This window comes from Peromyscus californicus, unplaced genomic scaffold (assembly GCF_007827085.1).
Source record: "Peromyscus californicus insignis strain IS unplaced genomic scaffold, ASM782708v3 Scaffold_5__1_contigs__length_169319896, whole genome shotgun sequence".
Taxonomy (NCBI): domain Eukaryota; kingdom Metazoa; phylum Chordata; class Mammalia; order Rodentia; family Cricetidae; genus Peromyscus; species Peromyscus californicus.
Genome location: NW_026294573.1, coordinates 156,505,199 through 156,518,959, shown reverse-complemented (window position 1 = coordinate 156,518,959; position 13,761 = coordinate 156,505,199). Strand labels below are relative to the sequence as shown.

Sequence of the window (13,761 nt, the reverse complement as noted above, 5' to 3'; positions counted from 1 at the left end):
TAGTAATATTTTTTCTAATGTAATCCTTGGTATTTATCTAAAAAGATAGAACTGGTTATTTCTTTTCATTTTCCAAATTAGTTCAATCAATGAAACAATTGCACTAAAACACTCAATGTTAGCTATTACTATTTTGTTTGTGAAATTAATACAGCTATGGGGGTCTATAGACATCATAGTGTTATCCATGACTCTCTACTCACAACATGAACAGACCCATGACTATTCCTTAGACATTCATTTGACTCTACAGTGCATATCAGCTGGTGCTCTCTGATTCTACCTATTTTGTACCATGAATCTGGAGAAAGTATCAGAACCCGTAAAGTGGACCCCATTCCCATTAGGTTTCCTCACTTCAGATGTAAATGCAAAGTCTGTGTTATGATCTATACTTCTGACCTATAATGGCTTTCTGTTGGATAATTTGCTCACATAACTTAGGATAACTCTTTAAATTATAAAAGAGACTGAGGAAAGGCCAGGTGAAGTTCCACCCAGGATGAAATCTGAGTGGGTTGTAAACTTGGGACTATCTGTCCCAGTAGATTTAGAGCATGTGACACTCTTAACTCAGTAAGTTTCTTATCACAAGCTTTCACAAAGTATAATTTCTTACACCTCAGTCTTCCTTGACTAGAAGCCTTGTATGTGCCCTCTTCTTCCAGTCTCTATGGTGATCTATTTCATGCTGGAGCTGTCAAGGGACCCTGTTCTAAGTCCTTAGCATAAACTCAGGTGAGATCAAAACAGCTTGCTAAAGATACCTGTATCATCTTTATCATTCAAATATTATAAGAGATTCTCTAGGAATAGAGAATAAGAACAAATATGCATTTTCAGTTACAAGAAAGAAAAGTATATGAATAGAAATTCACTTAAAAGAAAAAAAAAGCATCACCCATCACTCATACAAAAAGGTTAGTAACTTACTCAGTGCTGCTTATCTCTGTGTTTATATGTAAGTAATATTTCCAATTCTGACCCCAGAGTTAATCCCCCATGCTCTCTCTTGCCTCTATGCTTCTAGAGAAGAAGGGATAATCAGTGTCACAAAATCTTGTCCAATCTGCTTTCCAAGATATATCTACCAATCCCCTCTGTCAAAACTCATCTTGTAATGCGAAAAGAAGGATTACCAGTGGCTATATCCTGTGTAACATTTAACCTATAGTTTCTTCCAGGAAGTCACATTTGTAGAGGAAGGCTTGATAGAAAACATGTCATGAACTCTGTCGTATTTTTGAAACCAACATGATTCATTATTTATTTATTATGGGACTCAAATAGGAGCAGAATCATGAAACAGGATGCTGGTTTCATTTTACCACTTCCATTGATCCTTTGGGCAGGTGACCATTCTTGTGCCTCATTAGCCTAAGTATTTGTGAATGCAGTAGGGAAAATTTGTGTCTTCAAATATCAAGAAAATCCAACTAAATACAGAGTCTGTCCTCATCTGTATACAGCAGAGTCCAGGTTTGGTTTGAAAGAGAAATTTAGATGGACAGGAAAGAAGAACTTTCTGAGATCTAATGGAGAAACTGATGACAAAGACACATCCCTTCAAATAAAAAGTATGACTTGACCACAGGTAGCTTTTAAGAGAAAAATCAGCATATATCTAATTGCTACTTCAGTATATTGAACTAAAATGCACCACAGCTTTATTTACCTTTGATCTACTTCAGTATAATTATGACTAACACCATTTCTAAATGCTAGATTCCCTTATAATAAAGAAATTAAAACCTAGATAAATGATCTGATCCCAAAACCTGTTTCATGAAGTTTTTTTCAGAGTGTAGCCCTCCAGAGAGCATGACCTGGTCATAAGGCAGAAAATGCTATTTTCTGATTACTTCTGTGTGTGTTTTTTTTTCTGCAAATAACCACAGTCGTCTATGGTACTATGGGACTCTAAAATTGCTCCCAGATCATTCAAGATTCTATATATTCAGCAGCTTTTGAATTTTCAGGATATTTTGGAAATATTCCAGAGTTATGGGGCTTAATGTTTTTTTTTAATTGACCAGTGCTTCTCAAGTACAATGATAAAAAACAAGGCATATAACAGAGCAATAACAAAAATTTCTTCACTTTGTTCTTTGTTTGTTTGTTTGTTTTTGTTTTTGTTTTTTTTTGAGACAGGGTTTCTCTGTGTAGCTTTGGAACCTGTCCTGGAACCCACTCTGTAGACCAAGCTGGCCTTGAACTCACAGAGATCAGCCTGGCTCTGGCTCCCGAGTCTGGGGATTAAAGTCGTGGGCCACCACCTCCTGGTTTCACTTTGTTCTTTAATGCTTTCTCGCATTTATTTTTTCCAACTGTAAGCTGGAACAATTTTACTATATCCTTGTTTTTGAATAGTAAAAATAACACATTTAATTAAATGAGAATTATTGAAAAGCATGAATATATAACATGCAAACATATATACATAATATACATACACATACATATATATACCAATTGATTTTAATTAACATTTTTCTGTTCATTATAAAATTATTTCTTTTTGTATTACCAAAGCTAATTCCACAAGTAACTGTATAAAGCAATCGGATGTGTGAAATTTTAAGGTTCTTAACAATCTTAGTTTTAATTAACATTTGACCTGGAGCTGAAACAATTTAGAGTAACAACAAAATTATTATTGCTATGTTAAAAATAACTTACTAAAATCTGTCAGTCCTACTCATTAAGTGAGAATGTCAGTGATCCTAAGACACACACAATCATTACAATCTTCATAAAATATCAGGATGTAGTTTGTAAATATATATAGTAATATTAGTGAGTTAATATATGTATAACTGAATTCCCAAATTCTTGTAAAACACACAACTGAACAATGCAATTAAGTTCTTTTCAGTGCTGAGTTAATTAAATCTTGACACAGAAATTTTATGTAAAATTATATAACCCACAATAGTCAGTTTTATTATTCTCTTTTTACTTAACTAAAAAGTATTATCACTAAAAATCATCTTTAGATAAATGCTTAAGGCAACTTTTTAATTAAAGTGCTTTTGAATTAGTTTACAACAGAACACACACACACACACACACACACACACACACACACACACACACACACACACACATACAGTTACTGGTAGAATGGCTGCATATAGGTGAAGTCCAGGATGGAGGTCCTCCTCAGGTTCTAATACTTTCTCTGTGTGCCTTCTTCTTTTCTCCTAGCCCATAAGGTCACACAGATCACCTGTGGCCACTGGACCTCCCTTTGTGTTTCTTCCCACAACTGGAAAGGATAGGAATCTATGGTCTGGGTCTAATGTAAACAGGACACTTTGATACAAGGATCAAAGAATAATATTGGCCAAATATATGCCTCATTGGTTGTTGTTTAAAACAAATTTGAATATGCATATACGGTGTATTATTCTTTTTCCAACACTATATAGGAATATTCAGTATTGGATAATATTAAAATGAAATCTAGTTAACAGTTCTGAAGGTTCTAGGGCATGGCGTCAGATCCTCAGAGTCCTAGGTCTGGCAAAAGCCCTGTGGAAGATGTTACAGGAGAGCTACAGCATTTTGCATGATGGGTAGAACACATGGTGACATAGCGGTCAGAGCAATGGGGAAAGAGGTAGACTTGTTATTTTTCCTGATAGCCCTCTTGAAAGAATAACCTCAGGCTCCCATGAGAACTACCACAAACCCCTTCAGGTGAGTGTCCTCAGTGCCTGCTGATAGCTTTACTTCTTAAAGATTTACAAGCTCTGTCAGGCAGTGGTGGTATACGCCTTTAATCCCAGCACTCGGGAAGCAGAGCCAGGCAGATCTCTGTGAGTTCAAGGCCAGCCTGATCTACAGCGTAAGATCCAGGACAGGCACCAAAACTACGCAGAGAAATCTGTCTCAAAAAAAAAAAAAATCTACAAGCTCTACAAGCACACTGAGCACAGGGACCCAAACTCAGGGACATACTCAAACCATGCCCAAACCATAATGTCAAGAATTTCACAAGCTTCCACATGCTGTACACATAAAACTTATGGCTCTGTGTCATTCTTACAATGCAGCTCAAGCTTTGAACTATTCAGATCTGTACTTAGAACAGATTAAAGCAGTCTTAGCTGAAGCACTCAGAAGCCTGACTCTAAGCCATCCTCTTGCTTTAACAAACTTCTTGAGGTTATCTTAAGGGTTTTTCTTTCTTATTTTGTGTTTTTCGAGACAGAGTTTCTCTGTGTAGCTTTGGTGCCTGTCCTGGATTTCGCTCTATAGACCAGGCTGGCCTCGAACTCACAGAGATCTGCCTGCCTCTGCCTTCTGAGCGCTGGGATTAAAGGCATTCACCACCACCGACTTGCCTGAAGGGTTTTTCTAATGATTGGACCATTTTTTTCTTCAGTATATATGTGGTCCCCCAAGCTAACTGACCTTAGTTAGTCAAAATGACCCTTCTGACTCCTATGGTAATATTCTAGTAGCAACTTGCCACCACCTGGAGTTGTTCTCCAACTTGTTCTCTTCTGCCATGCACAGGATGTGACATGGCCCCATAGTCTCTAACTGAGGGCCACTGATATGTCTATACTTTTCAATAGTTATACCTTACGACTATCCTCAGCTCTCTGAATTATCACCATACTCTGTAGATTTTGGCTTAATACATAGTTTGAACATTTAATAGATTTATAATGAGGATAACAACTTTTGTCCAACCATGAGGATCTGCAAGCAGATGTGAGGAATTCCATGTCACTTGTGGTATATGCAGCAACAGCCACAGAGCCATCACCTTGACATTGTGGAAAGCCCTGCAGTCCTGGGTACTGCTCTCTGTATCTGTGTTACCTGCTCATCTACCCTCTCATGCTGCTCATGCCTATTTCTGGAGTTGCAGGGGAGAAGACATCTTCACATTTTCTGTCACTAAGAAAAAACATTCCTAAAATGAATCCAAAAGAAAAAAATACTATTTGCCTTTCACTTGAAAATAATTGGTGATTTCAATGAAAATGTACTCTGAATACAAATAGGTTCTGTGTGTCTAGACGTAAAAACTATCACCGTGCTAATGACAGCATTAGCAAAAGTAGTGATTACACAGAGGAAATGATACTGTTAACTCTGAACAGAGATTTTTAAAAATTACGTATGATAGCCCACATTCCATCTGAATACCCAGCAAGAATATGACACTTGTAATTTTAATCATATGTTAGTACATTATATTTAAATCAATAAGAATCACTTTATATTATTCCTACTAGCTAAACACATAAACTAAACTAAAGCACAAATAATGAAACTCACTGGTATTTTATTTTCTTATATTTTATATTCTTATGAATTAAATAAGGTTAATTTAACAATCTTTTTTCCATTTCTCTTATTTTTATAATTATGTTAATACTTTTATATTTTACTTCACTTTTAGGAAAAAATAAAGCATATTGGCATACTATACACAGTCATTCAAATTCTAAGATGTTATAGAAAATATTGATTCATAGACTATCAAAACTAAATGCTATGAAAATTATTGGATGGGACAATTGGCTAAGATTGTAAAACTGAATAGTTAAGAATAAGTTGTTGAGAGGAGGTTATTAAACTGAGAAAGTGGAATGGAGACACAGTGAAAGTGAATACAGAGAAGGAGCCAGTACTCCCTGAAGACAGTGGACCAGGTGTGATCAAGAGTCATGGACCATGGCTTGTCAAGAATCACTGCAGTTAATGTCTCACAGGAACTTAGTTTTTCCAGTATTTGCAGTTAATACAGCAGACTTTGGCTTTTATTCAAGTAAGCAGTGTCCCTTCCAAAGCTACATAGCCAGCAAAAATCAGAAGGATTCTCTCAGATGCCAGCATACTCTTGAAGTAAAGACCTTTATTACATTTGACCAGATGTTTGCTCTCATTTCTTAAGTTCCAATTCAAAACCCACATTCAAAATCGAAGGCTAGGTAGATCCTTATGCAGTGGGTCACATCATGCACACAGAAGGTGAGGTTAGGGAATCTAGCAAGCTGTAAGAGAGAGACTAAGTGCATTTCAGAAGTAGATGATGCCCTACTGAGAAAAGTTACCTAACTTCTCAAGACTGTCAGTTAAGTGAATAATTCTGAGACATGGCCTTGGGGAAAGAACAGGCAGGATGGCACACGCAGCAGATGTGTAGGAGTTCAAAGGCCCTCTAAGGACAGCCTCTCAATGGTGAACTGAAGCTGGTCTCAAGGACTGAGACAGTCCTGAGAAAGTTGAGAATAAGTTAGAAGAAATTCCATCCTGGACTTGCTGTAGAACAAGTAAATAATAATCTAGTAATCTAAGTTTAACAAGATCATCTGACAATTCTGATGTTCAGTAGACTTAATGACCGAAAGTAATGCTGAGGATTTCTGAAAGCAGTAAGGCTGCTGATTCTAGTCAGTAATTCTAGCAGCTTTTTCAGTTTGTCTGTCAAAATTCTTGGACCTTAACACTTCCACTAATTTATATAAAGAGAAAATGATATAATCTCTCACTCTTTCTGTTCAATTTCAATAAGAATCATATGCACTGACATGTTTATTAATGTTTTCTTTTTAAGATTTGGAAATGCATGAGGCAAACATTCATAAATACAAATAAGATCAGCTAGTAAATAGGCAGGTCTACAGTCTTATTACTTTCCTCTACAGACCAGAGTCTGAGACAGTCTTAAAGATCCAGAAATCTTAGGTATCAACACCTCAGGCAAATGACAAACAGATGTTTGATAATCAATTATATTAGAATGCTGAAAATATATGTTTTCCTAAAAGGCCAGTTTTTAAAGCTTATTCCTAGCCAAAGATGATTTTAAAAAGTAACTGGATTGCAAGGATGCAAACCCCATTGAATGGTAAATGTAACTGAATGAGTGATCAGGAGGTGGAGTCTGGTTGAAGTATTCAGTCACCTGGGCATGCTTTTAAATGGCAGAATTTGTCCCCACTCCCTCTCTTTAATTCTGCTTCTCAACTGCCATGAGTCGGAAATTTGTTTGTGTTCGTCCGAAAACTATCCACAAAGTTGTCTTAGTATTAGACATGAGCCTAGGCTTGTCCAATACTCCACCATGCCATTCTTCTGTGATATTTCACCCTTACTGCAAATTTAAAAGCAATAGTTGGTTTAAAAGGGCCAACCAACCATGTACCAAATCCTTAGAAACTAAAACAACAATGCTGATAACTTTTTTTTATACTAAGTGGATTTTACTCAGAACAGTTCTTACAGTAGTGGAAACTAGCACAGAGTGGCAAAAAATTCAGAAGGTCTGATCCTGATTTTGCTGTCAGATTGATAGCTAAACCTGCACAATCTCTGGCCTAGGCATTCTCTTCCAAATGGTAAGATTTAGAAATTAAGGTTAGATATTTTTCTTGGAGAACATGGATTTAAAACAGAATTGGCTACGGTTTAATATGCTTGGGCTTATGATGTATCTATCTGTAGTAGCATGACTGTCAGAGGCCAGGCTCTTGTCTAATACTAAGATACCTTTCTGGACAGTTCTTGGCTCTACACAACTAAGTTTTCCTCCAAAACTCTCTGGTTTTTCTGATTAATAACCTTTTTCTTTGTCTGATTTATAAGCATTGGTTATATTTTAGTTATGTCTCAAATGCCTACAAGTCAACTGCCTCTCTTGAGAAATTTTATAGTTTACTTATCATCTAAGCACTGATGTTTAAAATTAAGGACAGAAAACAAACTAAACAGCTCACTGCCAAAGTTTTAATTGCTTACTACTCTTTAGGTTGTGTCCATTCTCCCTGCTGTACCCTCCAATAACCTCAATGGTAATCACCTTAGAAACCTAATCTACCCCGTTTCAAGAACTACAGGATGTCACATGTGCCTTCATTTTTAACAGATCGTGAAAGTTATTTGCCAACTTGGTTCTCATTCAATTACAGTTTACATGAGGTGATCCTTGGGTCTGACAGTAAAAAGAAATTTTGTTCCCAAGAGTTTATTGATATGACTGACTAATAATAAACATAGATTGTGAGAACCTGTTATTAGAAATATAACATATTTGTTACCTCATGTGTAATAAGCATTGTATTCAAGCTCAATATAACAACATTATTCATAAAAAAGAATGTCTAAGTAATTACCAAAGAAATGTCAACAGTGTTGCTAAGGTACTTATTATTGTTATGTCTGTAGTCAATATTATATATTTTTTCTTATTTTTGTTTTTAAGGGTACTGCATAGACAATATGAAATATCTGATTTCTTATCAGTGACACATCCCAAATTAGAAAGACAAACATTTCTGATCAGTGATAAATAACACATAAACTGTCTTTAAAATATTATTTATTTTTTGGTAAAATTGTAAACAAGGTGTCTTTTTCCCACCTTTTACTCTGCCTCTTTATTTTAACACACGTGAATACATGGGTTTTAAAAGTAAAACAACTTGCCCTGCAGTTCACGCTGTCCTTTTCATCCTTGTGAAACAGAAGTAGAGGAATCCAGTCCTGTTTGAGTGACTTCCTGGGTCATTTGCAGAAATAAAAGAAATGAGAATTGAAAAAAAAATTATCATCAAGCAAATTTATTTTAAAAGCATCCAAGATTCCATACAACGAGCAGATAAATTACCCACTATTCAAGAGAGTACAATTGGTTTTTCATTATGCTAAGCAAACCAACTTCATAAATGACTCTTTCCCTTAGGGGGGAAAAAGGCATCTAGAATGTCACAGCTTGTTCCTTTTCCTCCAGGACACTAGAAGCCAACGAGAAACCTTTTCTTACATTAGAAATTCTAGGAAATCTTTGTAAATATACTTTTCATTGTTTGATGATAAGGAAATTTATATTCATATTTTGTTTCCATATAGGTATTAACAGCACAACACTAAGTAAAATTAATACAGCTTTCACTTTATAGTAGTGATAGAGTTTAAAGCTATATGGAAAGATTTCAATAAATTGTTTCCAAGCCCCCTTTTTTTCTTCTTACAATCATCATTTTATAAAATTGTTTATAATTAAAGAACAAGGAGGAAATAAAGAAAGGTATACAAAGAAATAATAGAAGATGAACAAAAGTCTACAGCCTGGTGTTTTCCTTTTTAATAAATTAGATAATTGCCAGATTTCCCATTACTTCTGAAATGTGCAGGATGGTGTGTGGATATCCTAAATCAATTTGATCTATTAGAACTTAACCTGGAGAAATACAGTGAGTATAAACTTTACAAACACAGCTGCAAAAGCAATTTCAGCATTTTCCATTTGCAATAAGAAAATGATGAATTCAGGCTCTGGGGAAAGAGTGTGATTACAATCACTTCAGCGGCCTTAGCTCCAGCATACATGTGTTACCAATCAGCCTCTAATACTATATTGCCTGATTTTGACACAACAGCATTCATCTGTGGGTTAATTTTTTTGCTTAAGGTATTCTTTCTCACAATGATAACTGATTATTTTGGTACGTACTGACAGATTATGTACAAAATTTACTTTACTCCACACAAACAATGGTATATGATATAGTATATGAAGCATGAGTTCAAAACATTATGCTTTTATTGGCAAATTGATTCTTCCTATGCACAGGAACACATCCTAGAATTGGATGAAGAACACGAGTGAATGTTTTAATTTATAAATGTATGTTGAAGAAGCACATAGTATAGATTGAGTAACAAGAGATAACAGAAGGAGAAAATTTTAAAAAAACAAGTGAAATAAAGACAGTATCAAAATACATTTGTGTCATATTCCTAGTTTGTTGTTTTGTACAGATGCAAGTTTTATTAACACTTGTTAAAATTTAGTTAAGTAAAATTTATTGAGGTTGTAAATCAAAATTTTAAGAAATTTATTTTAAGATAATACATATAACTGCATCAAACTCCACAAAGCACTTGGAAGAGTCCTTGACTAATGATTTGGCACCCCAAACTTGCAAATATAAATTGTAATTTAGTATATTTAGTAACCTATTTATAGGTACTTCATTTGTCTGTCTTTGAATGAAAATGTTCCTCACACCTAATGTATTAAACGTTTTGGTATGACCTAGCTTCCATAGACTTCCAACAATACCCATAGTAAGATTTCAGTAGAAACAAAACTGAAAACTGAAACCTTGTGACTCAATCAGTTTTTTCAGTGTACATTCTAAATAATATGGTCACAAGACAATTACACTACATTAAATATTTAAGGAAAAAAATTTTGACAGAATTTTTTCTTAATACAAAAATATTACAGTATAATTTATGGTTTAATGAACACTTCATATGTAACTGAATTTTTGTATAATTAAAAGTACGCATTTACTAAAGAGAATGGCATCTCACATGACTGGCATTACTTCTCTGTGAGTAGTCATTAGCATAAAATATGAACAGGATGAGAAACAGAAATGACTACCTAGGTCCACGGAGTTCATGTTGAAGGTGACTGTGTGCAAGACAGAGATCTGCCTCTGAACACATCCAGGGCAGTTCACACCATCTAACTGCCAAATGTAGTCTCGTCCTTGGCTTTGGTTGTTGACACATATATTATTTTTCCATCTGAGTCCAAGACCTTTGAAATTTTTAGGAGAATCAGTAAGTCTAATTTTTTTGGTTTTATTTGGTTTCTTTATTTTGACAAAATTGTAAAATTGATACAATTTTTGATTATTTTGAAATTAGTTTTCAATGTATGAAGGGACCTTTTGGAACACCTCACAGTTAACAATAACACATTTGTATTGGCTCATTAACCAATATTATTTTAAAATTACATATAATTGAAAAAATAACTACATATTAGAAAAGCATTTCAAATCAGCTATTAATTCAAAAATTTTATTAAAAAAACATTAGGTGACCTGTTTAATAAAAAAACTACCCCAGTGTTTAAGTTAATACACTGTTGCTTCAGTAAACCCTCCCAAATAACTTCACTGCAACATTTATTTTCAAGTATGATATTAGAAGCACAGAGCCCAGATCTATCTTCAAAATAAGTCACTGATTAACACAGTATATCTATAAATTTTATAACTTTTTCCAGTTATACCGTTTCTGAAATTCCACACAATTTATTTTGTATGAAGTTCTTCACATTGCTTATTTATTAATATTATCTTAATAAACTAATCTTTGAATCTATAAATTACAAAGGACAATTCACTCTCACACACTTACAAGGTTTTGATGGAATGTGCACTTACGTATGTGGGGCCAGTGAAGACTTGTAGATCTCTTTCTAATCAATGTTTTTTAATTACTGTACTCTTACAGCTTGTGTCTTAGATGCTTCGGTGAATGGCTCCATGCCCATCAGTATACGGACAGCACAAAGTAGATGTGATCAGATTTACACAAAAGGAAGAAAGAAAAGAAGGAATGAGGGAGGGAGGGGAGGAGAGAGGGTCAAGGAAGGAAGGGAGGGAGACTAGTCTTGGGAGGAGTTGGGGAGGGAGTAGGGGTGAATATGATCAAACTACAGTGTATTCATGCAAGCAATTCCCAAAGAATTAATAAACTATTATTTAAAATATATGTGACCTGAAGTTACAGTTATTCTTTAGTTTTCTCTTCCTTTACTCCTCATGTAAACACATGCTAAGAACAACAAATCCCAAATCCCTGCATTTTTAAAGTAATTTCTTTCTCTCTTCAGTTTCTACAGATAAAGTGATCTGAAGTTGTACACAATATTGTAAAAGAAGAAAAGGAAACTGTGACTTGTGGAGAAATGCGAAAGGTGGTTTCGTTCTGAACAGCAGCCCCTCCAATTCAATTTATATAAAAGTTCCAGTCACAGGGACAGTATTGTTCACTTTTAGACATGCCATTTCTTCTGTGTTACAAGCTGTACAATGGTTGTTGTATGGATTACATTGTAAATGTGTTTCCCCTCTTGCTATTTATGTTTTTTAAGTCTTAAAGTGTGAAGGACATTAATGGATGGTGAGAGAGACCCTGTATACAAATGTATATTTGTAAAAGCTATTTTTATGATTAGCATGTGTCATTGTTGATCACATAGTCATGTGGTATTGCAATCCAACATTTAAAGCTTGTTTCCAACAATGTCATACGGAGAATATACATTGTATGCTAGTTTTTATAATTTATTTTCAATTTATAGTCTAAAGTACCTTAGACCATGTGGAAAACTATTTGAAAAAGCTATATTTCTGCCCTCTATAAGCACCATTTTATTAATAAAAGAATGCAGTTATTTCAGAAGTGATGCAACCATTTAAGGACTTTGGTTTGACATGTGAGCATGCTTGGCACTAGTGAGCTGAAATGATCCAATCATCACCTATTACTTGAGACTGACTGTGAGATTCTGTGGACAGTTTTCAGCACTTGAGCAGATGAGAAGCAGATTAATAAGGAAAAGATTGTCTTGTCCTGGGATCCAAAAGTTTCAGTTAGTGCACACACCCCTCCATCTCATCTCCTAGTCCTCAGAATCCTCCATTCCCAAGCATTGTGTTTTCCAAATACTCTTGGCTATTGTCTTGTGCAGTGGAAATGGGAGAGACCATCCCCACTGGCTGTAGGCACATTCAGCACATAATTTCTTAATAAATACTGGTTCTTTTAAAACACAGTTGGTGTGTGTTTTTTCTTTGTGTGGCATTAGTTTTAATGTTCAGTGGGAACAGTTTAAATCTCTATTATGGGATAAAACAAGTCCAATAATAAAAGCAGTGCAAGTGTACTTAAATATGCCTTGTGTCTGTTTGGCATACTCACCATGGCATGCCTGAGTTTGAGAATACTTTAACTTGATGGACAATACAAAGCCAGATGACCCTCTACCTTGACAAAAGCCACCAGCCAAATCACATTTCAAGAATTTGTCTTCCTCTTCCAAATATTTATGATAAGAAACTATTTCAGGATATACAGCAGTCCACCTTATCAGGAGGTCTTGGCTTTCCCTCAGGCCATAAGTTTGAAGTAGATAATTTTATGCTCTTTATTAGAGAGCTAATGACAACATACATCCAAATTAGTTTTCTACCAAAACTGCTTCATCATACTAAAACATCTTTTTTAAGCACAGAAATTAGGGAGAACTAGAATCACCTCAATATGTTTTCTCTAATTTCCTTTCTTATGTCTCCAAGAAAGTTTATTTCATAGTGATTCCTTGTGTTCTAAATATAATCAAATGGAAAATAATACACTTGCATCAAACAAAAGACATTTACAACTAAACTTCTGGGAGGAAAATTATGAGTAGAATTTATTGTTAAGAAAGCAAATAAAATAGTTTTCTTGCTGGTTGTATGTTTTTGTGCATGTGTGTATTGTTATTGTTGTTTATTTCATTGTTTGGTACAATGTTGACATTCAAACCTAATGCATGATAGTTTGCCTCATGCATAATAGGCAAGCATTCTACCTCTGGCCACATCCTCATCTCATATACTCTTTTGTATGATTTTTTTTTTTTTTTAGAAATTTGACCAATAAAAGCTAAGATCTATATTGAAGGCTTCTCAAGCAGGACCCAGCATTGCAGACAGGTTTTGCCCTTCCCCCTTCTCTCTCAGTTGGTAAACCTTTAGATTACATTCCTAAAACTAGCCTCCAAGCGCTATTCCCTTATTTGGGCACTGACTCATTCTTGAGACTGACATCAAGGTCCAACTATCAAAACACAAGGGTCCAAGAATCAAAATTCATTATTTGGCTACACTGAATAATCTGTCCAATCAGGACTTACCAACTCACCCCAGCCCAGACTTCCCC

General features: G+C 34.9%; 1 protein-coding gene across 10 annotated transcripts in view; it reads left to right on the top strand.

Annotated features, from left to right (window-relative positions):
* Ralyl (RALY RNA binding protein like) overlaps positions 1-12,610 on the top strand; it is a 690,262-nt gene extending 677,652 nt beyond the window's left edge. For all 10 annotated transcript variants that reach the window (XM_052715025.1, XM_052715020.1, XM_052715026.1 and 7 more), the window contains one exon: positions 11,666-12,610. In XM_052715025.1, the coding sequence (XP_052570985.1) occupies positions 11,666-11,683 (18 nt within the window). In that variant the 3' untranslated portion in view covers positions 11,684-12,610. The remainder of the gene's footprint in view (positions 1-11,665) is intronic.
* Positions 12,611-13,761: the final 1,151 nt, after the last annotated feature.